Consider the following 27,828-nt stretch of genomic DNA (forward strand, 5'->3'; position numbering starts at 1 on the left):
CACAGTAACCTGAATAATACAGTTTTTATCACAGGAAAACACCCAGCTGGCCATTGTTATCAGTGTCAGGAAACAGTGGAGGACGGTTTGGTTTCATGCAGGAGATATAAGGAGAGTTAAAGATCTTTGAAAGGAAAAAAGTGATATTTTAGATTTTTTGGAGCAACTGGACTATCTTCAAGTATAGAATCGGACAACAGTGGATGATTAAATCCAGAGGGAGGCAGTAAAGTAAGTGAAAGGATGCTAACTGCCGGAAACCCCAAAGAAGAAGAAGAAGATTGGTTTGATAATTATTTTCAATCGCCCCGGCTGGGCGGTGCGCCTCCGTCTAACCTTGTTTTGTCCTCACCGGCGCACTCGGTGTCTAGAATCAAGCGCCCCGGCTGGTTGTCAACAGTCAGTGAACGTGCATGTAGCGGCCATATTGGCTGCGCGTTTTACGGTACAAATCAAACCGTGTCGTTAGTTCGGTGCATCCAGCCGGGACTCGGTCCGCTGGAGTCAGACGAACAACACAACACGACCAGCCGACAATGGCGCATCTAAGTCAAAACCCCGCCGATAAAGAGAGGTGAGTTCCCGTAAAGGCTAGCATGAGGAAGCTAAAGCTAACGAGCCGTTCACGTACACCGTTAGAATAAATGTAAATTTAAGGATAACTTGAGTATTAGCAAACACAACATGCTTATTAACGGCTCCAAAAACAATTGTATTGATCTCTCAGGGCCAATCTTCAGTTCGGCGGGTGTGTTATTCGGTTCTCAGCTCTCAATTAAACAGAAAATCTATTTCTGTGTGTTCATGGCTCCGACAGCCGTTGACTGTGCAGTAAAGTCTGACTGCGGGAGAAGCGACCTGATCGGTGAAACGAGTAAAACTGTTACACCTGCTCATCAGTTTCCCACTTTAAAAGTAACGTACAGTGTCAGTCATTTATATAAAGTCACATTTTACGAAATATTTTTGCTGTAACCAAAGCAATTTTTTAAATGGCGGAGTTTTTACATGAAGTTTGGCCCGATGGTGTCTCCGTATGACAGCAGCAGCAGATTAGCTCTGTAGCATGACGTGTAAAAGTCTCCACTGAGCTACACAGAATCACTGCATATCAATATTTATGTTATATTTATAGGTATTTATATACAGTCAAGGGTTATCTAGTATTTTAAGGGTACAGGCGACGAGAGACTAAATCTACTGAAAATCACAGTGTTATGAACATAGATTAGCTAAAGTATAAATGTTAGAGTAACTTCTCAATCTTTATATATTTATATATTTATGGTATATATGTCAGAATCAGATTTATTGCTAGGTAGATAATCGGATCACATACAAGGAATTTGTCTTGGTGTTGTGCTGCGTAGCAGAAATAATGAAATCTTACATATAAAACACTACAGATTCAATTTTAGATATTAAATAGAGGAGAATGAGATGAATATAAAGGAAACATAATCATAACAACCTTGTCTCTGACCCTCAAACATGTCCTGAACAGTGAATACAGAGAATTTTAACCTTCAAACTGGAGATACATGGTTCCACGGATCAATAAAGTCAGACTGAAACGCTCTTCTGTTCACTAATTAATCCTAAAATGAAATATGGAGCTTAATGCCAGATCAAATCTACGCTGTAGGGCCTTGAATATTATCTTCTGTGATTGTAATGTCACGTTAAAGTCTGTGTAAAGCTACAAAAAATATTTTTTTTCTTAGTTTGTCAAACCACACACAAATGTGTTATTAAGCACTCAGTTAAATTTGAATGATTAATGATTAAAATGAAGTTTCAAAGTCGTAGAAAACTACTCATTATTCTGCTCTGAGACGCTGGGGGCGTGTCCACTGACAGCCTCCTACGTCATCTCAGGCTCCGCCCAAAACATCCTGAACACAGAAAACAGGTTAAAAAGCTCAAACACCACATTTTCTAACATGTATAATGTGTTTCAAAAGAAATCTGATTTACAGACTTTTTAAATGTTTGTTTCTCTCTTGTCTTTTCTGTGATGTTGTAAATGGAGCTGCTGTGATGCAAGAACATATTTCATCATCATCATCATCATCATCATCATCATCATTATATAACTGATAGATCGATCGTTTCCTTCCATCTCTTAATTCTTTCAGTTCAGTGTCTTAACTCTGTTTCCTGTCGCTTCATACGAGACACAAATACTTTTAAAAGAAACGTTTGTGGATTAACGGACTCGTTGTGTCGCAGGTTCACTGATCATAATAAATCAATCAAACTTTATTTATACAGCAGCTTTCATACGAGTCAAAGTGCTTTACAAATACAGGATGATAAATACAGCAAAGAGCTTTAAAAGAGTTCATTGAATAAGACAATGAGAAAAGATAAAATAACAATCAAAACAGATTATAAAGTACTAAACAAAGTAAATGTATATAATAAAAGAGTTAAATGTTATTAAAAATAGTATAAAATAAATAAATGAGGTAAATAATAAGAATAAAACCATAAGATTGTAAAACATTACATATTCATATTTTCAGCAGCATCACTGAAGGTTTTTTTTTCTGCTTTGAGGAGAAAATCATTTTAAAATCAATATGAAAACTAACAGTTAACCAGCATGAAGACTTTAAAACAGTCTGCACTCATGCAGCAGAATGATTCTGATGGTAAAATAAATCAAATAACAGAAGAAGAAGAATCTCCTCTTTGTCTTTAACCTGCTGAGAATCATTATTTTTGATACGATGACACGTTTCAGTCGTCGTCACCGCCGAACAAAAGTTTCATATCTTAACCGTTTTTAAACGTTTCAGATCAAATCCTGAACGTTCTTTCAATCAGCTGTTTGCGAAGGAAACTGACGGATATTTATTAGACTAAACGATCGATCGATCGATCAAGAAAGTCGTCGTTCTGAGCCGCCGACATCCTGTGAGATCGTCTGTCTGTCTTGTGTGCACGAGCAGGACTTTGGGGTCTAATAAATAAATAAATCAAACTCCAGCTTTACACACACAGAATAGTGAAGTGTGTTTATGAGCTGCTGGTCGCTGATCATCTCTCCGTGATGTGTTTCAGGTTCATCTGCCTCTATCCGGTTTACATCAACAGTAAGAAGACGCTGGCTGAAGGACGAAGGATCCCTTCAGAGAAGGTGACGCTTTATTCCACCTGCATTTATTTTCTACCTTCATAGCAGCTTCCTGTTGTTGACTGATGCTCCATCATCATGAATCTGACAAATAATACATTTAATAATAATACATTTTATTCATAAAGTGCTTTTCAAGACACTCAAAGACACTTTAAGTTAAAAGAATCATCATTTAAGATGAATCAGAGTCACTTTTCTGTTGTTTTATATGATCTATTAAAGAAGCGATCGACAGATAAGCTAAATATGATCTCTAGAGCAGCAGCAGCAGTAATGTCTGATGAAATAAAGCTCCTGACATCACATGTTTTGTTTTCTGTGACCAACAATCAAAGAGATATTCAAGAGAAGGAACCTGCAGCCATGTTTGATTTAAACCACGATCAAAATAGTCGCCGATGACTTTTCTGTCAATCAAATAATCGATGAACTGTCACAGCTCTGCGATAATGAAGTTTTTCTTATTGTCTGATGCTGCAACGATGAGTCGATTAATAGATGGATAGAAAATGAATCAGCAACTTTTTGATAGTCGAGTAATCGTTTTAGTCTTTTTTTTTTTTTTTAAGCAAATATTCAGTCGTTGCAACTTCTCAGATGTGAGAATTTAACAGTAAACTGAATATCTTTGTGTTTTCAGCTGTTGATCAAACACTTTGAGACGTTTGAAAACGTCGCCGCGAGCTTTAAGAAACGACAACAAGTATTTTTATTCTATTTTCTGACATTTTTCTAGACGCGGCGATTAATCGATGAGTCGAGAAAATAATCGATAACGACGATCCAGCTGCAGCAGCGTACAAGACACCATGAAGACGTTTCACTATATAATAAATGCTACATGTTGCCTTCTTCAGACAAAGTTTTCCAACCGTCAGTCATCTGTTCGCCAGAATATTTCAGGTTGTTATTGAGTCATTTCATTGAAAGTGAATCTCTTAAATCACCGTAGTTCGTACAGAATGACACACAGCTGACAGTTTTCCTCCTGAATAGTTTGAAAGCTGTTGACGTTTGATGATCTGCTTCGGCTTCTAGATGCAAGAAACAATTCAATTTCATTCCTGTTCTCCCGTTTTTTAAATTTAGTCTTTGAAAGATTTTCTGAAATAGTTTTTATCTCACAGCCGTTCTGACGAGCTGCAGGAGGAAACTGTTCAATATAAAACTTTATGGATTATCTCTCCGCAGGTGGATTTTTTTTAAAATGTGTTTTTTTTTAATAGAAATGTTGTGAGTTAACGGTGTCGGTGTGTCTCTGCAGGCTGTGGAGAATCCGTCCTGCGCTGAGATGAGAGACGTCCTGACGGCTGCAGGGATGAACGTCTACGTGGAGGTTAAACCTGCAGCACCTTGATTCAAAATCTATTATTATTATTATTATTATATTACACACAGACACACTCACATCTGTTAAAACACACACAAAAAAGTAGAATAAAATAACAATAATAAAAAAAAAAAACAACAACCACAACAGAAGCGTGTTCCTGCACATGCTCAGTAGCGTCCGACTCACACAGAACTTCTCTCCCGGTTTGGATCCAAACATGAGATTTGTTTACAAGAAGAAAAATATAGATCACAGCCTAAAGCCTTATACTTAAAGTTATATTTCTTGTAGTACAGACATTGTTATCATAGTTCTTTATTCTGGGTGTGTGACCTCGTTACACATGTAGGAGAGAGTTTGATACTTGTGCCTAAAATGAGCTGAGCTTGATCACATGATGACGAGTTTGATCAAACTCTGGATAAAGTCGGACAAAACTTCCTGCAGGATCAGAACGACACAGCAAATATCACACACACTCTCTTCATATCATCATATAATGACATCATACTGTGTGTGTGTGTGTTTGTTTGTTTGTTTGTTTTTTTTACAGAACAAAATGCATCCCAGGGAGTGGAACAGGGAGTTCAGAGGTCGGGTCAGAGTTCAGATAAAGGAAGCTGACGGCAGCTTCTGTCTGGAGAAATTCAGCTCCCGTAAGTCCTACACACACTCTGCCCTGTGTGTGTGTGTGTGTGTGTGTGTGTGTGTGTGCGTGCGTGTGTGTGTGTGTGTGCGTGCGTGTGCGTGCGTGCGTGTGTGGGTGTGTGCATGTGTGTGTGGGTGTGTGTGTGTGTGCGTGTGTGTGTGTGTGTGTGTGCGTGGGTGTGGGTGTGCGTGTGTGTGTGTGTGTGTGTGCGTGTGAACATTTTGACTAAAACTCAATAAAAATTCACCTTTTTGAAAACAAGAACTATGAAGAAGAGATGATGTGAACGTCTGCTGAACCTTTTCGTCTCATCCTCATTTTATTTAAACTGAAATGAAAACGTCTGCAGCTCCTGAACCTCCGTGATTATCTGCATAAAGTTCCAGATAGACAGAGAAGAGCAGACAGTAAAGATTTCAAAACACAGTCTGCCTAAAAATATTGTAGGAAAAAAAACAAAGAGAAGTTTCAGGCGGATTTCCAAAAAAGGACATTTGGAGGCTATTTATGTTAACGAGGTCTGATTGAACGTCGGCGTCTCGGAGGACTTAACGAGGTCAAAGGAGCGGCAGCATCTAGCTCCCGATTGGTCAAACAGTCTCCTCCAGCAGCCAATAATATCTCCTGTTCAGACGTTAATAAAACCGGAGACTCAGACCAGGAAGCTGCAGGTCTGGAAAAGCCTTTAAAAAAAAAAGACTTCAGTTTGATTCACAAAGGTCTTAAATGTAGTTTTCTTTGATGCCAGAGGCAGAAATGTTACTTATCAAATGATTTTAATGGTTTTTATTGATATCTTTCATACTGTGACTATGAAACAAGTGTTAAATTTCCATCTATGTGGTGTTAAAATGTCTTCAATTTAACTCAGTGAAGCTGCAGAAACTGTTGTTTTTGGCATTTTTGCCTGAAAAAAGAACAATTCATTGATTTATAAAAACAGTTTGATTGACTGATCGTTTCAGCTCTTCTCTTCGACTCAACACAAAATGTTCTTCTTTACATCATCAGTAACAGTACGGTTTCTATGGTTACTGATTAGTCTGAAATCTTTTGTCCTGCTGATGTTTTAATTGATTGTAAAAACGCAGAAACTCAGTTAAACGTTTACATGTTCAACGTTTTAATAAATCATCTCACCGGACCGCCGACTGTAACGAGGTTACTGAAGTTCATGTAAATGCATGAACTAAACATGAATCTGTTTTTTGTTCCCTGCAGGTAAAGACGTGATGTTTTACGTCGCAGAGATGATCCCGAAACTAAAGACTCGGACCCAGAAGAGCGGAGGAGGAGACACCAGCTCTCAGCAGGGAGAGGGAGGCAAGAAGAGCAAGAAGAAGAAGAAATAGACGAGGACGAAGAGATGACCTGTTTTTATTTTCATGTCTTTTTTTTTTTTTTTTAAAGCTTCTTGTTTTGGGTGGATTGATTGTTTAGATCAAACCCTGAACTGACACTCAAGCTAGTTTTGTGTTGTTTTTTTAAAGGGTTTATTGTTGAAGATTTAAGGTGACCTCGGACACTCATCATGTAGTTTACTAAAGAGAAAGGAACTCATCTCTGTTTCATTTCAAAGTCTCAAGGTTTAAACCCAGAAACAGTTCAATTCAGAGTTGGAAGGGGGGAAAACGTGTGAAGTGATGGAGGAAGGTTGAACGTCTTTATGTTTCACATTTTGTCAACTTCACTGTCTGTTTGGAGGAAAAGACGAATAAAATGCTCATTTTCTCACCTTTTTGTTGGTTTAATTCAAGCAAATCAATCGTCCTCAGACGCAGTCAAATACATTTGTCGTCTGGAGCCTGTTGTGGTATATTTCAGTAAAATGTAGTTTATTTTGAAGTTTTATTCATTTGGATTTGGTATTTTAACTCCCTTCAAATGTATAATGTAAAACTTAAGAAGAAAATTGTCCTGGTGAGTGTTACTGCGTCTTCAGACAGAATATAAAGCATTGCGAGGTGATTACATACAAAGTCAATGGACATACGCCAGTAGATGTGAAAACATGAAACAGAGAGAATGGAGGGAAATAACAGAAAGAACTGAACACAAACACAGAAACACTCCAGCAGACACGGTCGGTGCATCTCACGGATGTATTATAAGAGCTGGATATCAAACCAAAAGTGACGCCTGTTCAGTTTAAGTTTCTAGTTTTGGGGGTTTGCAGCCTACTGAATATACTCAGTAATGTCTCCCCCACCCTACAACTTCCTGCTTGGCCCGTAGACTTTACATTGTGATGACATCACAGATTTTAAAATCGCTTTTCTCAGCTTGAGGAAAGTTTTACAAATATAAAACCTCCTTTTGATTAACAATTCATAACAGAAAGAGTCATAATTGACGGTGTTTGCAGATCGAGGTGTCCTGTCAACAGTTTTACAGGTGTTTTTTTTACAACAGTGGTCTATGGGGAAATTGCTTTTTTGGGCCGCAGGGGGAATTTTTCGCTGCAATACCGCGAGTGGCCACTGGGAAAGATTGGCTGCAAGGCTGAGTGGCGGCGCCTGATCCAGCTCTTATTATACATCCATGGAAAATGCTTTTCTGGCTTTTTTGACCACTAGGCAAAATTGGAAGCAAGGTTGAGCAGCAGCGTCGTATCCAGCTCTTAATATACATCTTTGGTGCGTCCGTTGCTAGCTAGCTTACAGCTATATCGTCAGTATTTTGGTTGTTTGGAGGTCTGAACACATCATTGCGGTGGTATGGAAAGCCAGAATTGCCAGAAATGCATAAAATTAACATCTCAAGCTACACTTTGCATGTAGTTTACATGTCTAATTTTTCACACATCAACTACACGCAAACAACATGTTGACAATTGGTTTACCTTTCTGAACAGGCCGAACCATTGGCTGTTGAACACTCAGGTTAAACCATTGCTGTAAATGAAGGGGTGCTCCAAAACTGAATAATAAAGATTTCTAATCTGACACCTTTAACAATGTCAATGTTGCTTAAAAAAATGAATGAATAAATAATGTTTTAGTAATTTATTTATTTATTATAACAATGCAGAAAATTATAGAATTAAAAAAAAACACAGAAAAACATTTTTAAAAAATTGTTGCTGTGTCCTGTAGAAATCCTCCCAAATGCAGTCACTGGATCTTAGGTTTAAAATCTCCCTCCACTCGAAAATGTGTTTTTCTTCTTGTTCCTACAGCTCAGTGTTTGAGCTCCACTGCGCAGAATGATGTATGTGCAGAGTTTGACACCAGAAGGCTGTTTTAACATTCATCTGCTGTAATTGGAAAGTTTCTCTGAGCTTATTTAAAATCCAATTTTAAAGGGGCGGGCCTACGAGCGTGATCTGTGACATCACAACTAGTTTGGAGCCAATTGTGGTCCAGTATTCAATTCACACAAGTGTGATGTGGAAACTTGAAGCCTCCAGTTCACAAACACTGAGAATGAACTTTACAGTGAAAGAGGAGATGTCTGGTGTCCAGCAGGAAAACTTTGAAGATGAGATATATTCACATATTCGTAGATATTGGATTTTTTAATGAGGGAGAAGGTAATGAACTTTTTAAACAACTTTTTTTGTGGAAAAACCATCTCAGACAGAAATTATTATTCAAGGTAGAGTATTTTATATACATGTTAAAACTTGTCTGGAGGGTAACTTTAGTTAAACCTGCACAAATGTTTCAAAGATTTAAGGCTCACTATGACGACATATTTCACTAGATTCTTTGAATATGTATAAACTTACTGAGGAAACACAATCATAAGTATCAACCCTAAAGAGGTCGATTCATGTGTGAACTAATTCAGCAGTCCGAGTCCTGTACCTGCATTATTCAGGTGAGTCACCAGTGAACCATTTCCTCGCCTGAGGCAACACGCCAAGAGAAATAGAACAGACATGTAAGGCAAACTACATGTTTGAGCAGCAACGGTGCGCTGTAAGGAGACTTGAGTTATCAGGTGTTTGACTATGATGTAAATTTGAATTTATAGTCTATACGCAATAAAAAAAAATGATGCACATGATTTAAAAGTACAACTAGAGTAATTTTAAAGAAATAGAACAGTGAAAATTGTTTCTGATGGTATTTCTGGTCCCTTTACACAAGCTGAACAAATATCCTTATTTACCTTTTTTCAGATAAAGTTCACTGGGATGGTGACGAGTCTGCATAGTCTGCACTCAAGTTGTTTTGTTAAATGATCTCAATCTACTTACTTCCTGTATTTCTGTTCGTTTTATTTACCTCTCCCTTCTAAAACTACAATAGAAAGAGCTTTTTAGTGTCATTTATTCAGATAATATCCTGTTAGGGCATCAAATATAACTCATAATGACATCATGTCTATCAAAAGACTGTAACTAAACAAGGACTGACAAGAAGTATTCAGATCATTTACGGCAGTAAAAGTACCAATACAGCAATGTAAAAATACTCCACTACAAGTAAAAGTCCTGCATGAAAAATCCTACTACAGTAAAAGTACATAAGTATTATGAGCTTGATGTAGTTAAAGTATTGCAGTAAAAGTACATAAGTATTATGAGCTGTATGTACACTGTAAAAAAAAAAAAGTTATTTCACAGAAATTTACTGTATCATTTTACAGTTTTTGTTGTTTTTTCTACATTAAGTGTAAATGCCATAAAAACACAGTAAATTATTTTTATTAAAAATATTCACCATAAAATAAAGGCAACCTGTATTGTAATCTGTAAATTAATATAATGGAATATTATAGTTTTTTAACAGGATTTTTACTATTACTGAATGTAAAATTAAGGCAACTTACTGTTTTTTTACTTTAAATTTAATGTAAAAAAAAAAGTTTTAAAAAAGTAAAAAAAGTTCAAAAAAACAAACAAACACATACCATCAAATAACCTTTAGTTATTCTACAAAGAATTTGTTTTTAAAATACAGATATTTACTGTAGATATTATCTGCATTTTAACAGTCCAACTGTAAAAATAAAAAAATATATATAAAATATTGCTAAAATGCTGAATAAATGTATAAATGTGCACAAAAAAAAACATTGCAGAAATACCTTAAAATTACCTAATTTAAATAATGGCTTGTTTTGTACAGTATTCTTTTGTAAATTCAAAGAATTATCCAATTTATCCTTAACACTGCCCCATCAAAGCATACATTTCTGAATGTAAAACACAAAAAAAGGATGTAAAATTATATTCAAATTATCCTCCTTTAATACCCATTAATGGTATCTTGAGAGCTTTAGGATTTAATTGTATGTGATTAACTCATCTATTTACAGTTCCTGGTAAAAATATTGGTTTGATATTGTACAAAAAAATGGGATCATGCAAAAATGGCTTACAAAAACATAATTTTAATAATCATTACCTTATATAAACATTATCTGAAAGTAATTACAAGCAACTATCCAATAGATCTACAGACTTTTCCAATTAATGTATGAGATTTACTGTATATAAATAGTATTTGACAGTAATTACAAGCAACTATCCAACATATCCATCTGACACTCTTTTGTTCACAACATTTTGTTCCTAGACTGAAAATGAAAAAGTAATAATCATTACACAAATAACTATACATCACACAAACATCAAGCACAAAACAGTATAACGGTTGGACTAATGTAATTTCCAAAAAATAATATAATTATGATGGTTCTATTTTTTTTAAACAACCATAGTTGCCCAAGCCAGTGTTTGAGAATTATATATATAAAAATGTTTGCAGTCATGTTTCCAGACTTTACAAACTTGCCAGGGTTGTAAAATACTGACTTGCAGTATTATAAAGTGCTATGCAGTGTTTTGGAATCTGAATAATCTCCAAACGCATGGATCTATCCCTCAAACTGGACTTCTTGTATCATATTTCATCATCTCACTGCTACCTGAAGCAACATGCCAACAAGGACATCTTGTTTTCAAGATTACTGTATGAAAACAAGAGTCTTCATTTAAATTAGGTAATTTTAAGGTAGTTCTGCAATCTTTTTCATTTTTTGTGCAGATTTATACATTTGTTTAACATTCTAGCAATGTTTTATATTGAGATTTTCTTTTTATTTTATAATGGTTGGACTGTAAAAATGTAGTATCCGAATTTTTAAAATAAATCTCTGTAGATTAACTAAAAGTTTTTTTTACTGTTATTTGACGGTAAGTGTTTGGCAACTTTTGCTGCCAGACTTTTTACCATTTTTTTATGATTTTTTTTTTTTTTACAGTGTAGTTAAAGTATTGCAGTAAAAGTACATAAGTATTATGAGCTTGATGTAGTTAAAGTATTGCAGTAAAAGTACATAAGTATTATGAGCTTGATGTAGTTAAAGTATTGCAGTAAAAGTAGTGGTTTGGTCCCTCTGACTGATATATTATTATATATGACATCATTAGATTATTAATAGTGAAGCATCAGTGTTAGAGCAGCATGTTACTGTTGTAGCTGCTGGAGGTGGAGCTAGTTTACACTACTTTATATACAGTTAGCTAGTTTAGTCCAGTGGTTCCCAACCTAGGGGTCGGGCCCCTCCAAAGGGTCAGCAGATAAATCTGAGGGGTGGTGAGATGATTAATGGGAGAGGAAAGAAGAAAAAACAAAGTTCTGATACACAAATCTGTTTTCAGTTTTTGGACTTTTTCTCTAATCTTTGATTTTTGCTGAAATATTGGATCATTTGAACATTTATTGAAATGAAAGCATGTGAGAAGTTTAGAGGGAAAAATCACTGTAGTGTTCTGAACTATCGCGTCTCCAGATAGTTCAGAACACTACAGCAAGAGATTTAACAAGGTCAAAAAAGAGACCACATCTCTCCATCCTTGCTTCCCTGCTCTGATTCCCTGTCAGCTATAATTCTAAACCTAAAGGGTTAAATGGTCTCTGCCGTTCTGACATCAAAGAACTCCTGTCCCCATAACACACTGTCAGAGAGCTGAGATCTTCAGTCTGTCCACAGATCCAGGACTACGTGTTCTGGGGACAGGGCTTTCTCCATCGCCGCCCCAAAACTATGAATTCTCTCCGTTGATTCAGATTTTCAAGAGACAATTTAAAACTCACTGTTACTCGTTACAGCTTCAACTGTGACTAACTTAACCAGCTCAGGGTTTTCTGCTGAAGTCTTTGTATGTCTGTGTTGTCTTTGTGTGCTTTGTGTGACCATTATTAGGGCCTGAGCCCCAAAGGGGAGAAGACCCTCTTGTATCTGTTCTGTTTCTTTCTTTCTTTCTTTCTTTATCTCGCCACTTCAGACCTAAATTTGACCCCCTAAACATGTTCAAAAACTCACCAAATTTGGCATGCATATCAGGTCTGGTGAAAAATTTGATAAAATGTAAAAATTATACCCCAAAGTGCCAAAATGTGCTCTATAGCGCCACCTATGTATCTAAAATGGCCACCACGGCCCATAGGAATGTCGTAGAGAGATTGAACCAACTCAATTATTCGTCTCATCAAGACCTACAAATGATATGCCGACACCCCTGACCTAAATACAACAGGAAGTCCGCAATATGCCCATCAAAGTACGACTTTGCACCAATTTTGGACCCCCAAGAAACGCTATCTCCTCCTAGGGCGTTAATGGTATCGGCTTCAAACTTGAATACATGACTTATGACACTGTGCTGAACAAAAGTTATTAAAAACTTTGTTATAACTCGAACGGTTTAGATATTGTAAGCCCTGAAATTTGTAGTGCCACATCACACCTTACAATGTAAACCTATGGGGAGGCAATCTCTAGGCATGGACTTTGTGTCAAACAAATGGTTCTGATATCTAAACTATATGTTTGACCACTTTCAAACCTGTATCAATTGATTTGCGACGAAATTTCCTACAAAAAATGTGATTTTTAATGTAGGATTTGGCCATAGTCATGGGATTTATGAGGATATTTCACAAGAAGAGTATTCTGAAATCCTTCTCTCCAGCTGAGAGGGAGAAGGAGGGAAGAAAGTGGGGGGATGGGTGTCACGGTTAAATGTAGCTCGTTTTTGAAGGATACAGCAGAAAGGTCTATATACATACAGTACATTATATACAAACTTTGTATGAAGTTTGGTGTTATCATTTATTTTACAATAATTATGAGTCTACTGAATGTATAATTCAGTAGTAGGGATGACCTATGAGGGGAAGGGAAAAAATGGAGTGAGAGTGACAGTTAAGTGATAAAATGCTGCAGAAAAATAAAATCAAACTAAAATTTGTAGCTCTGTACTGCAGTTTTATTGGGGCCCAAGCACCTAGTGGTTCGCTCACACTCTCCATTCAAATATATGAGTATTTTTCTGTGTCCAGCTGCAGTTACTTATTGTCTCTACACACCTGACAGTACACATGTCAATCAAACTTTGACCAGGTCATGTGGGTTAAAAGTCTTTCCTTTTCTAAAAACAGACGATGAAAATTAGGAAGTGAATTTGTTTTACACACAAACTCGTCAAAAGTTTTCAATTTACTAATTGAAATGAAAGTGAATGGGCACAAAACTTGCATGATTTTGATGACACAGGTGTGAGCAAGACAGACATGTCTCACCCTGCAGAAAATTCTCATCCTCACACCGTTGAGATTTCATGTCTCGCCATGACAGAGGAAGTTGCTATAACTTTATTGTACATGCTCCAGTCTGCACCAAATTTCACATGTTTGTAAAATCAGACCTGTCAGCCCAGGTCTGGAGACGTCTACATGCCCGTGACAGAAGCCCTTGGACTGCACCGCGCCCCGACGTGCGCAAGGGTGCGAAGGCCCGTTCAACGCTGCTTGCAGCTTTAATTATTATTGTTGTTGTTATTATTATTATTATTATTATTATTATTAATTTTTTTCTTCACTCTTTCATTTTTACTTTTCTCTTTGCCTCTATTGTGTTTTTGTCTTTATTTTGTTTTGTTTTCCTCTGTGTGCTGTAAAGTACTTTGGATCAACTGTGTTGTGTGTATAGTACAATATAAATAAAGTTGAGTTGAGTTGAATATTGTTATAAAATAGATTCAAAGATACTACTGGAACATAAGTAAACATATTCAATCAGAATAGTTCTAATTTTTATTATATTTTTGCTCTTATTTGACTCACCTGTAAATGTAAATCCGTGCAGCTGAGAAAGTTGAGTTGGATTGGAGAGAGTTTGTTGTTTCTCAGGTTGTGTCAGGAATGTAAAAAGAGAGATAGAGAGAGAAGTTAAAGCAGCACAGCTGACCAATCACGGCTTGGAGTGGGTGAGAACGAATTGGATTGTGGGTTTCGGTTACAGAAAGGCTCTGGTGGGCAACACTGCACGGACCGGTGAGAATAGTTGATATGATACCGAATCCACACACAATAATCACATAAAAGAGAGGCAACCCATGAACCATGATACATGAAAACACCCTGAACATGTCCTGTTACAGCATCACTGACAGAAGATAAAGTCAGCTGCGCTGACGGTACATTAGATTTTAGTTTGCTTTATGTATTTCCTGTATAATTAATTGCAGCAGGAACAAATGTAATATCCGCCACCAACATCTCAAAAACAATATATTTATAACAAACCTAACAAAGAGAAGGAAACACAGCCACACAATTTTAAATAAAGAGCCGTCAACAGGCTGCGGAAGGACTTCAGCATCATAATGTTTTCACTCCAGGACAAACACCCTTAAAATAAAGATTAATGAGATCAGATGATGTTGCGGCCTGATGTGTTAGAGGGACAAAGCTTTGTGCATCATGTCTCTCACTCTATTGACCAGTCAGCTCTTTTACGCACAGTGACGCGATCAATTGTGAGCGAAATAAACACAAGCGACCCGTAATTTAATTGCTCTACTGCGGATTCAATACGTACAAAAAAAAAAAAAAAAAAATTACATCTGATTGTTGTATTCTGTATTTAAATGTCATAAACCAATTACATGATGCCTGGATCCATAACCAGGCGTGTTAGTCAAGTCAAATTTATTGATGACGCACATTTAGACAAAGAAAGTCAACTGTCATGCTGAGTTAAAAGCCCAGGAATAAAGATGTATTTTAAGAAGAGATTAAAAATGGCTGCAACTGGGACAACCAGCAGCAACTGGTCAGCGGACCTGAGTGACCTTGATGGGACGTTTGGTTATAAAAGGTCAGAGAGAAACTGACGTGACCGAAATTATTGGTACACTTGCATTTTATGAAAATAATAATTTTATTATCAATGCATGTCCATGTTTGGTTTGCAGTGGAAAAAACAAGAAAGTTGTGAAAATAGTTGTAAGATGATTAGTCATTATTTTAAGGAACAAAGATAAAATTCCCAAAACATACAGAGTTTTGAACATTTCTCTGTTGTATCTGGTTTGAAGATTAATGCCAAAAAATCTGTTTTCTTTTCCCTCTAAAAGTTTGTAATTTGTCTCATTTACATGACATAGAGGTAAAAGATATTGTCTCATATTTGGGGATTACACCTTGTGAAGATGAAAAAATACATGCAAAATTGAATTTTGAGTCAATTATTAACCAAACCAAAGGAAGATTTAATACATGGTTATCTAGAGATTTATCATTACAAGGAAGAATTTGTTTATCAAAGGCTGAAGGTCTTTCCAGGTCTGTATGCATCACTTTCTTTTGATATGCCAACTGAAATTTATAGAATATTTAATTCACAGAATAAACCTCATTACTTAAAAAGAGATATTTTGTATGACAGCAAATATAATAAAGGCCTGGAGGTCTTAGATTATGAAACACTTAACAATAGTTTAAAATTAATTGGGTTATCAATGTTCTAAATAACAAAAGTAGCATGTGGAACAAATATACCAAATATTTGTTTAGTAATGTTGTGGAATTTAATTTTGTCTTAAATGTAACTATTTTGTAGATGAATTACCTATTAAACTAGCTAATTTTCATTTCTCCATTTTATGTCATGAATTACAACCATATAAAGTTTTCATAGGAAAAACTAATCATATCAGAAGAAAATCTGAATCATAAGTCCAATTATCTTTAACCACATTAACCTCAGACACTCAGGGTTAGACTGTGGATAATGTCTCTTTTAATAACATGATCTATTTACTGAAAAATGTATTCAGTGTTTGAACATGATTTCAGTATGAACAGAATGATTCTTGTGCATTTTGGGGGTAACATCAAGTCAAGTCATATTTATTTATAGAGCACATTTAAAACAGACCAAAGTGCTTTATAGAACAATGAAAAATACAGTTAAATAACAAAAACAAAGTGATACATAAGGAACTGTAACAGACAAAGTTAACAATTTTATCACACTATTAAAATTTAAGGGTACTTACAGTGATTCTATGAAGGTCTTAAGTTTGGATTTAAAAGATCTGACAGTGAAGGCAAACTGTCATCTGTCGGTTCGCACGTGTCATTAAACCAACAGCAATTTTGATGAACTCCTCCCACTAAAGTGGTGATGTAAAACATAAGAACAAAGTACCTGAAAATTGTTTTTTGTTGTTGTTGTTGGTCTGTTACATTTGCAATTTAAACATAGTTTCCTGTTTTGTTCTTGTTTGTTTTTTTTTTTTTTACTAAAATTAATCATTTTATAACCACATTTTGATAGATAAGTTAAGAGTTATTGTTGTTTAAGTTTTATATATAGTTTTATATATAGTTTCTGTTAAGTTTTATATAGTACAATTTATATAGAATATTTATATTGTATAATAGTAGTTTATATAGTTAAGAAGTTATAAATGAAACATTCTATGTAATCATGTTCAATAATGTTTTCTCATTGTCTGTTCAAAATGTTGGTCTGGTGTGTTGTTAATGACACGTTGCATGTTGTTAGATTGTGACATGAAAGGTAACAGAACCAAACAGCTCAGTAAGGACGGGAGAACATAATCCAGCCCGCTCCCTGTTGTTACCATGTACTTATAGGGTAACTAGTCTGTACCTACAGAGTAAGGACTGGGGAACAGTGTGAACTTAGCTGAGCAAAAAATTTGATTTTAGTACACATAAACATAAGTAATGTACTGATTCATGCCAGAAAATTACACCATAAGTTCTGGGAAGTTACATGGTAAATGTTGGGAAATTACACTTTAAAACGCAGGCTGTATTATAAAGTGTTACCAAATTAAAACAGAAATTCAAGTGCTTTTCCTTCTTCTTCAAATCGCCAAAATTAAACCAAAACCAGAAAACAACTTGTATGTCATATATATATATATATTGTTGATAACTTAAGTTATCAGTCTTGTATCTTAAATAAAAAAGATAAGATAATTTATTTTAAGTCAGTGTAAGCTACAAGATAAGGTCATAAACTTAGTATAACTGTGGATCTGAGCCACTGAGGTTGTGGGGCAAGTTGAGTCAATGGTTCAATTTACCCCCCAAAATTATTTTCTGATACTCTGGAGACTAGAGACACTGTTCATGTTTGATCCCTGTTACAAGTGCTACAATGTTTATGAATAAATACCTAATTGTTGACTAATGTTAAGTTGAAGCCAAACACAAACATGTCGTACATACAGTGTCTTAGTAAGGTGTTGGACCACCAGAATAGATTCTACAGTCTCTGAACTCTTCTGGAGGGATGAACACCATTCTTCAAAAAGATATTCCCTCATTTGTTGTGATGATGGTGGTGGAGAGTGCTGTCTAACACCTCAAACACTCAGACCTGGACCAGTTTTTCCTTTAATTTGTCACCTGTCTGTATACACAAAAGCACATTTACACATATTCTTTCTGTAGCTACAGTAACACACAAAGATCACAGTTTAATCTTTACTAAAATTGTTGAGGTAACATGTTAAACAACAAGACACAAACATATCATTTTACTTAAAAGTATGAGTTTTTGCCTTTGTTTAATTAATAGCATTAATAAAATTCGAAATTATCTCAAAATTGTTTGATTTTGTGACATTTTTATATTCGTATTTAATGGTAGCACCTTGGGGTAAATTGTGCCATAGAACTAACCTTTTTTGATGGGTCATTGTTCTAAAACCATAATAATTAGATAACTTGATTTAATTTCCATAGGCGCACAACAACCTGAGGTATATATAATGACTACTATTTGAAACAAATACACTTTCATTTGGCAGTAAAATCATCAAATGTAAAAAGTGGCTCATGTTATATGTGGACAGTAAGAGAAGACTGTGTGTTATCTGTTATGGATATTCCATAACTGACCAGGACAACAGAATGTCAAGCTGTACTCTTCTGTTCTCTCAAACAGAAGATAACACATGTTGTTTAATAAACCAGGAGCCTCACAGGCGAACCAAGGCCAGAATGCAGGTCATCATCAGACGCAACAAGACAAACCAAAGATACAGATTTAGGTCATAGGTTTATGATTCGGAACTGACGAACTAGTTTCTATGATTGGCTTAAAGGCTGGTTTTGGACTGTGAGGGTCAGACGAGTTTGGGGACACCGTACGAACAGGAGGTGTCCCTTGAGTCGCTCTCCCTTGCAAGGTTCTTCATTAAAGTTTTCCCAGAATCATCATACGAAGTTTGGTTTGGTCTTCTCTTCTTCAAACTGACAACTGCCAGTGCATCAGCTCCGAAAATCCACAACAATTTGGCGTCACGAACAGGATTTCAACACAACAAAGACGTGGTAAGTGCATAATTTTATTTTATTATTGTGCCTTACCATGTCTGCGTTTGACGAAATCACAAAGAAACTGTGCATCACTTTCACTTTAAAGGTGGTCACAAAGTGAACAAAAAAACAAAAAAAAAAGCAAAAAGCTGATGGTTAAAGAATCTAAACACATGAAAATGTGTTGAAACTGTGCAGTGATAAGCAGGTGCAAAGCATGTGGTTGTGAAGAGGTAAAAAAAGGCAGAGTTGAGTGAGTCTTAACTCCTGCAGTGCCACAAAAGTGGCTGGGATTTCTGGGCTAGCTTCGGGCTACGTCCGGCACAGGGGGACCCACCTGAGGTTTAAACTATAGAAAAGACGTTTTCGGGGTAGGATTTGGCCTATTTCGTTTAAGCCAAGATCGGGGATCATCCACTCTGTGTCCTGTGAGAAATGTTTTCAGACTTGGGATTCTAAGTCCTAGAGTCGGGCGCCGGTAAAAATTTTTTCAAACAATAAACAGTGTACACAAGACGAAGAGTTGCTTCGTCGGTTTGGCTTCAGATCACTGCTATTGCACCAGGAAGAGAGGTGTAAAAAAAAAAAAAAGAACTTCGGTGATGCTGGGAAAGTTTTGATGTGTCTGTTTTGTGTTTGATGTGTTTGTTTGTGTGATGTTTTTAATGTAAATGTGTTAAAATGGGCAACAACACGTCTAAAGCAGTGAGTAGAACACAATCTACTACAAAATTAATTCATTCACCAAAACACAAGAGAAAGAACAAATCTGTTTCAGTAGGAAACAAACGCACCAATTCAGAAGTAAAAGGTCAATCTGCCATTGATAAGCTTCCCGAAGCAAACCCCCACACACTCACAGATGCACAATATAGAGCGATGTTTTCTCCACAATCTCCGGCGGGAGTTGTTGGTAGATTGAAAGGATGGGCTTTTGTGTTTCCATTTTGAATCAGTGGACAGATGGCGAATGGCCATACGAAGGAGCGTTTGATAGAGATAAGCTTCAGATTGCTGAGTACAATGTTAACCCAGATTTTGGAAATCCATCTTGGGATAGTGCGTATATGAAAGATTGTGTAAATGTGTGGTTAACTGTTGCTCGTCAGAGGTGTGGAGTGAGTCTGGATGAAAAAAGAGTTGATCGTTTTTCTGATGAGTTCAGAGCAGCAGTGGAGAACTGTGTTAAATGTGTGACAGCATGTCACTTGCCTATGTTGGAAGCAGAGTTGCAAACCAGAGCTACAGAAATGATGAAAATTAAACAGAGGCATGGTGAGAATGTGAAGGCCATTTCCGAAGCTATCATATACGGTTGGGCAAAACGGCAAACTGATGCTCCCTCTCCACAAACTTTGTTGACCATTGTATCCAAAGCTGGAGTGCCTTTGCAAGAGTCACACACAAACAAAACAATGATTTCAATTTTTCCACAACTTTCACCTTCAAACCCCTTTTCAGCTGCTAACATGACTGATCAAACCATTTCACAACAAGCAAAGACTGACGATGAATTTCTCTTACTAGCCGCAGCTGTTGAGGGACAAAGACTACAGACTGAAGTAGAAAATAGAGAAGAGCAGATAGCAGCTAGAGAAAGGGAAAGAGACAGTCAGGCTGCTAGAGAAAGGGAAAGAGTTAAACAGGAAAAGAAAGATAGAGCCGACGAAGAAAAAGCTAGGAAAGCTGCAGAAAAGAAAAGAAAGCTAATTTGTCATTCAAACAGGTAAAAAGCCAGAAAAGAAAGGAAAAGAAAAGACATTTAGCTGCCGTTGCTGAAGAAACAGAGATAGACACTCAGGACAGCTCAGGAGAAAGTGAGGTAGAACTTGAGTTACAAGGAGCCAGAGGTAAGGGGGAGGAGTCTGACACAGACCATAGTGACGACACAGAACCTGCAGTCAGGCCAAAGATGACACAGAGACGACCCCACACTGCAAGTAGCAAAACTCAGAGACGAGGTACAACTAGAATGACACATTCACATCTGGAAAGACATACAAGATCGAAAACTAACATTTTAGAGCCCCCTCTAAACATTACATCCACCTCAATAAATGCTCCAAAAATCATGGTTGGCAACACAGCTGTCTGCAAACCATGGACTCCTGCTGAGATAGTTGGAATGACACAAAATGCCCCCAATCCGACCACAAACCCAGATGAATACTGGGGATGGTTAAGATATGTATGCTCTGTGTATAACTGTCTGATACCTGATGTTGAACAATTACTTGCTGGCTCATACAGAACGGAGTGGGATTTGTGCAAAGGTGAATTTCTTTTCCCTGCTCGGACAGAGGATGGCCAGTGGCCTCCTCATAGAACCATGATTGACTGGTTAAATGAAGAAGCAAAAACAGCAATAAGAAAATGTGCACGACAGCGCACTGACTTTAATAAAGTAATTCACTGTGTCCAAGATGCATATGAAACTGTACCTGAGTTTGTTAACAGATTTACACGTACTTGGGATAGCAATGCAGGAATAGGACGAGAAGGAAATGAATATTTTGTTGTTACAACCTTTGTGCAAAATCTAAAACCAAATGTTGCAGCTGCATACAAATTGTCTGTCACCGATTGGCAAACCAAAGACTGGAAAGCAACGGTAAACAAAATGATGGCGCTAGATAGGTGTGAAGTTTTTGCTGAAGACAAATCTGCCTCCTTCCCAAAACAAATGTTACAGCATGCGCGACAGGGGGGTGGACAACAGCATTTCAAAAACAATAACAAGCGAAAACCGGGAAAGTGTCACAAATGTGGGAAAGCGGGACATTGGGCTAATGAGTGTAGAAGTGGTCGTCGTCAGAACAAGCAAAATTACCCATTCCAGGATCACCAAACAAGGAATTTCCAACAAACAGCCCCCCTTGCTTTACCACAACAACAACAACAACCACTACCACCTCCTCCACATGTTGATAATGTGAATCATGGACAATATTACAATCAAGCATAGGGAGGCCATAGAGGGGCAGGATCAGAAAAAACATTTCCCATTCAAGCAGCTGTAATTCGACTTTCAAAAGATCCTTCAGAAGATCCAATAATGCCTGTTGAAGTAAATGGTAGTAGAGTTGACATTATGGTAGATAGTGGGGCCACAATTTCCACTGTTAAAGCTGATGAGCATGTATGTACACCAACACCTAATTTTGTCACCACCGTGGGTGTTTCCGGCGTTCCTGTTGTTGAGCCACTATCACAGAGAGCTAAAATAACTGTTGAAGGTTCAGATGTGCAACATTCTTTCCTGATTTCTGAGAAAAGTCCAATTAATCTCATGGGACGAGATTTACTTTGCAAGCTACATGCCACCATTCAATGCACACCTGATGGATTGTTTTTAAGCCTACCTGATGTGAAGGCTGCTCATGCATTTCAGTTTTTGAAAACTATTGCTGATTGTTTGTATTGTTGGTCATTGACTGATTTTAACATGGCTTCTAGTTTCACAGTATCTAGCATTCAAAAAATTGCTCAAATTTCACCAGCATGTGCAACACAGATGTCTGCCATGAGGCCTGTACTACAGTGTCACTGTACAGCAGCATTTAACCCCCCAGAGGTGTACAAACAATTAGCTGATGTGTCTTTGAATACACAAGAGGGGTTGGAGTGTGAACAATGTTTGTTTGTTGGTCCACAGGGATGTGCAATTCCAATTCGGTTATCTGACGCACAGCGCAAATTGGTTAATGATAAAGATTCATTTCCATACATCACTGTAGCTGTCTCTCCTGGCTGTGACCCACAACAGCTTGAAAGCATGGTGGCACAGTGCCAGGCATTGAGAGGAGCTGCGCAGACTCCTCAAACTCAAACAATAACACACTTGGGCCTTGAGCTGTACATGTTATCTTTAACTGAGCACATCCAGCTACCTCAGAGTAGGTTTGTTTTGCAACAACCACCCCTCCCCACACAGTATGGGCCTCCATCAGAGCTTTCAGAGGTTCCATCTATTTTATGGGCTAAACATAAAAACCATGTGGGTTTTGTGAATTCGGCTCCACCTCACGAAGTCACACTCAAACCTGGTGCTAAACTACCAATGGTCAGGCAATACAATTTGCCACACAAGTCAATTGCTGGTATTGAAGGTGTAATTCAGTCTTTACTGGATCAAGGTGTGTTGGTTCAAACAACAAGCCCATGTAACACACCCATTTTACCCATTCCAAAAGCAAACCGCCCAGATGAATGGCGTTTTGTACAAGATTTGCAAGCTATTAATAGCATTGTAGTGCCAACAGCTCCAATTGTGCCAGACACAAATTCGATTTTAGCTTCACTACCATCCAACTCAACACACTACACAGTCATTGATTTGAGTTCAGCTTTTTTCTCAATCCCGTTGCATCCAGATAGCCAGTATCTGTTTGCATTCACATTCAAAGGAAAACAGTACACCTGGCAGCGTTTGCCTCAGGGTTTTGTCGAGAGTCCTACAGTTTATGCAGCAGCAGTGAAACGGGACTTGGATGACCTCCACTTTCCAGGGGGCTCCACTCTCCTACAGTATGCAGATGACCTCCTGATAGCTTCACCATCACAGGAAGCTTGTCGAACGGACTCCATCTTGCTCCTACAGAGACTAGCTGAGTGTGGTCATAGAGCATCACTTGCCAAACTGCAATTTTGTCGGTCTGAGGTGACATACTTGGGTCATGTTTTGAAAAATGGACAGCGCCTGTTGTCACCGGAGAGGTTGAAACTGCTGGTTAACATGCCTCCTCCCACAACCAAGAAACAAATGCTCTCGTTCTTGGGGATGGCGAATTATTGCAGACATTGGATCTTTGAGTATGCTGCTATGGACTCTGTTTTGCGAAACGCCACACTGCAATCAGCTCCTCCCAAGGTGCAGTGGACTGAGGACATGAACAAAGCTTTTCAGGACCTGAAACATGCTCTCACCTTGGCTCCGGCATTGGGGCTGCCGGACTATCATCAGCCGTTCCATCTGCATGTACATGAACGAGATGGCTTTGCTACAGGCATTCTCGTGCAAAAACATGGGTCTCATTACCGTCCAGTTGCGTACTACTCCTCTCGACTAACCCCTGTGGTTCTTGGCATGCCAGGTTGCTTAAGAGCGGTGGCCGCCGTTGCCATCATGATTGAGAAATCTTCTCCAATTGTACTGGCTCATGACTGTGTTGTGCACGTTCCACATGCAGTACTTCACATCTTGAACACATCTGCTACCCAACACATGACAGCTGCACGTCGTTCAGGCTATGAAGCAATCATTCTTCATAGTCCACACATCACTTTAAAACGCTCACCTCCATTGAATCCAGCTACTCTCCTTCCATTGATTGACACAGATGATGAGCATGATTGCATCACAACTATTGACCTGTGTACATCCCCAAGGCCAGACTTGTTGCAGACACCAATACCCAATTCTGATTTGATTTTTTACACTGATGGTTCAGCTAGCAGACCATCTGATAGCACACATCTAGCTGGCTATGCAGTAGTTAACGATTGGGGGGTAGTAGAGGCAAAAGCACTGCCTCCAGGTACCTCTGCTCAAGCAGCAGAACTGTATGCTCTAACTAGAGCGTGTATTCTTGCTTCTGGTAAGGTGGCTACTATTTACACTGACTCAAGATATGCATTTGGCGCTGCTCATGATTTTGGCCAGTTATGGAAGATGAGAGGTTTTGTGTCATCTTCTGGAAAACCACTACAGCATCACACTTTGGTTAATGACCTGTTAGATGCTATTTTGCGCCCATCTCAGCTTGCAATCATCAAATGTGCTGCTCACACGAATGGAACTGATCCTGTTTCACGAGGAAATGCAATGGCTGACACTGCAGCCAAACAAGCGGCACTTTCCTCTCCCTCTTTGGTACTTCAATGTGCCTCCACACAACCTACCAATCCAATTCCAGTTCCTTCCGCTAATGATGTCGTGACAATGCAAAATCACGCTGATGACAGGGAGCGAAGTCTTTGGTTGCGTAAAGGTTGTAAAGTTGACGCGGAGTCTGGCTTGTGGCTCCACCCTGATGGTCGACCGGTTTGCCCTCGAGCTCTCCTTCATGTACTGGCACGTGTGACGCATGGTCCAGCGCATGTTGGAAGAGGGGTGATGAATGATGTTATTCGCTCACAGTGGTTTGCTCCAGGCATTACTCAAGTTTCACAAACACTTGTGGATAGTTGTATGATATGTCAACAGACCAGAAAAAAGAATAGCACAGTGAAACATGACCACTTAGAACCCCCATCAGGTCCTTTTGTAAATATGCAAATAGATTTTGTACATATGCCAAGCTCACAAGGCTTCAAATACTTGCTAGTCATAACCGACAGGTTCTCGAAGTGGGTAGAAGCTTTTGCAACGAAAAAAGAAGATGCAAGAACAGTTGTAAAGTGTCTGCTAAAAGAGGTAATCCCTAGGTACGGAGTGCCGCAGGGAATAGATAGCGACAGAGGTCCGGCTTTTGTGTCAAAAATCACTCAGGGACTGTCAGAAATCTTAGGATTTAAGTGGCAGTTACATGTTCCTTATCATCCACAGAGTTCAGGTCAAGTTGAGAGAATGAATGCAACTATCAAAGACAGATTGACCAAAACAGTCCTAGCCACAGGCCTGAAATGGCCTGATGCACTGCCGATTGTGCTGTACTCCATTCGGAGTGCACCAAGTGCAACTACAGGACTGAGTCCTCACGAGGTGCTGATGGGAAGACCAATGTCCACAGGGACAAGTCCCCCACTGACACCACACAAAGCTACTCTGCTTTGGACGGATGAGTTCATGACTGAGTATGTGAAAAGACTAACAGAGATTTTGAGAAAGTATCATTTACAGGTGGCTGACAGACTCCCCAAACCATCGGAAGAACCAATTCATTCCTTTCGAGAAGGTGACCTGGTATTAATCAAATCTCTGGAAAAAGTGTCTTTGTCTCCTAGGTGGAAAGGTCCATACCAGGTGCTGCTGACTACTAGGACGGCCCTGAAGGTCGAAGGCAGAGCAGAATGGATCCACGCCACAAGGTGCAGACTGGCCCCCCCAACCACTGGCGGAGGAGAGCAGAGCCCTGGCAGGTAACCGGATGGTTACTCCTTTTTTCTCTCCTGTTTAGTAGGTTCGGGCAGGGGACAGGTCAAGTCGGTCCAAATGAGAGAGAGACAGGAGTCTCTCTGATTCCAGGCGAAGGAGAGCGGAAAGGCTTTCCTTCTCATGACACAGTCGGTGCCATGAACCCAGTGCCCCATGGACAGGGGCGCCCTTTGCAGAATGATCCAGAAAATGCAGACCAAGAGCCAGATCTTGGACATACGGACAAATCAATGAGCCCATTGGGACTCTACAACACTGTAAGTCCTGACAAAACAGTGAGATACATTGACAATGCTGCAATGAGAGAGTCTGAAGAAAAAGAGTCAGAAAAGACTGATGGACATATTTTACCAGCTCTCTCCCGAGTTAAACGAATTGTGAATTCTATTGTTTTTAAATGTCCTATTGACAGATGTAAAATGAATGATTGTAATATTGCATATCCAGTTACTTTTTCTCGAGGTAGATGGCGGTGGTCTACATATGATAAAACACTGTTTGAGACGAAGCAGAGTTCATCCACGTCGACGAAGGAGGATGGATTCCACATCACCATGCATCGTATGTGCTAGTAACCTCTCCATGGTGATGGCCCTCTACTGTACGCAAAGTGCATGGGTTGAAGACTTCACTTTGTGATTGATTTGTTTTATTGTTATGATGTAATCAAATGTTTGTATGACTCCCCTTTAAGTTGCTAGGATTTCATCTAGTAAGAGGCAGGAAGTGTCTTGTCTTAGGTTGTTTGCGCATGTGACTGGTGACCTCTGTCAATGACCTCCTTTAACGCTTTGGTGTTCTAGGAGATCTTCTTTGAGGATTTGCCTCACTACTGCCCCTGGTGGTTGGAAGACAGAACTCATGGGTCACATGACAGTTGTTTTAAAGGGGTACATAAGAGGGGTTTTTTATCTAATTTACTGATTGTTTGCTTTTATTGTTATTGCATTATGTGTTTAAATGATTATGTGTTTTGATGATTTTACTTTTGATTTTGTTCAATGCAATTGTTGATTCTTGTATTACTTTTGTGTGAGAATTGTTATCTGTTGTGCAGATGTTGTTTCTACTCTGTTTGTGCCCTTACAGTCCACCAGTCCAGTCATAAATTGGTAATTTGTATTGATCTTTTGATCAATAAGAGGGGATTGTTATGGATATTCCATAACTGACCAGGACAACAGAATGTCAAGCTGTACTCTTCTGTTCTCTCAAACAGAAGATAACACATGTTGTTTAATAAACCAGGAGCCTCACAGGCGAACCAAGGCCAGAATGCAGGTCATCATCAGACGCAACAAGACAAACCAAAGATACAGATTTAGGTCATAGGTTTATGATTCGGAACTGACGAACTAGTTTCTATGATTGGCTTAAAGGCTGGTTTTGGACTGTGAGGGTCAGACGAGTTTGGGGACACCGTACGAACAGGAGGTGTCCCTTGAGTCGCTCTCCCTTGCAAGGTTCTTCATTAAAGTTTTCCCAGAATCATCATACGAAGTTTGGTTTGGTCTTCTCTTCTTCAAACTGACAACTGCCAGTGCATCAGCTCCGAAAATCCACAACATTATCCATCTGCTGGAAACATCGGAGACTGATTCAACTGAAGGGGGGAGAAGAAGAAATAAATACGCTCCAACAGCAATAAAGACCTAATAAGTGTTAAGGTGACATACTGTATGTCTGTAGACAAACTGTGGATAATTACTTACTGATAAAACTGAACTCGGAGACAGACTTTCGTTTCCGTTGATCAATCTAAATGTCAGTAAATGTAATTTTAATGGGAGTTATTTAACTTCCTGATTCTGTTTTAGCCTCTGAAATCTGAAATGAATCACCGTTAACATGAATGCATATCGGTCTGAAATAAAACAAATTAAACCTTAAACTTTGTCGCATAGAAACGACTTGAGATGATTTTTCAGATTGAACAGTGACTGAAACGATTCATTGATGAACATAAACATAAATGTTTTTTTTTGTGTCCTCGTCTGTCTG

At 38.3% G+C, this 27,828-nt stretch overlaps 3 protein-coding genes across 5 annotated transcripts in view; 2 read left to right on the forward strand and 1 right to left on the reverse strand.

Annotated features, from left to right (window-relative positions):
• Window positions 1–27,828, reverse strand: part of LOC122968417 (putative leucine-rich repeat-containing protein DDB_G0290503) — a 635,740-nt gene that overhangs the window by 194,387 nt on the left and 413,525 nt on the right. The window lies entirely within an intron of this gene.
• On the forward strand, window positions 394–6,853 carry srp19 (signal recognition particle 19). The gene is made up of 5 exons (XM_044334575.1): window positions 394–574; window positions 3,070–3,145; window positions 4,410–4,481; window positions 5,032–5,134; window positions 6,349–6,853. The coding sequence occupies exons 1-5, from the start codon at window positions 537–539 to the stop codon at window positions 6,477–6,479; spliced, it is 420 nt and encodes a 139-aa protein (XP_044190510.1). The 5' UTR covers window positions 394–536; the 3' UTR covers window positions 6,480–6,853.
• Window positions 20,421–27,039, forward strand: LOC122968463 (protein NYNRIN-like). Of its 3 annotated transcripts, XM_044333737.1 has the most exons (3): window positions 20,421–20,692; window positions 22,031–26,084; window positions 26,294–27,039. In XM_044333737.1, exons 1-2 carry the CDS (start codon window positions 20,644–20,646, stop codon window positions 25,813–25,815), a joined length of 3,834 nt encoding a protein of 1,277 aa, XP_044189672.1. In that variant the 5' UTR covers window positions 20,421–20,643; the 3' UTR covers window positions 25,816–26,084; window positions 26,294–27,039. The 3 variants fall into 3 exon arrangements, with proteins under 3 accessions (XP_044189672.1, XP_044189664.1, XP_044189653.1); XM_044333729.1 differs by having other exon boundaries at window positions 20,421–26,084; window positions 26,275–27,039; XM_044333718.1 differs by having other exon boundaries at window positions 20,421–26,084.

Source organism: Thunnus albacares, chromosome 2 (assembly GCF_914725855.1).
Source record: "Thunnus albacares chromosome 2, fThuAlb1.1, whole genome shotgun sequence".
In the NCBI taxonomy this organism is placed as follows: Eukaryota; Metazoa; Chordata; class Actinopteri; order Scombriformes; family Scombridae; genus Thunnus; species Thunnus albacares.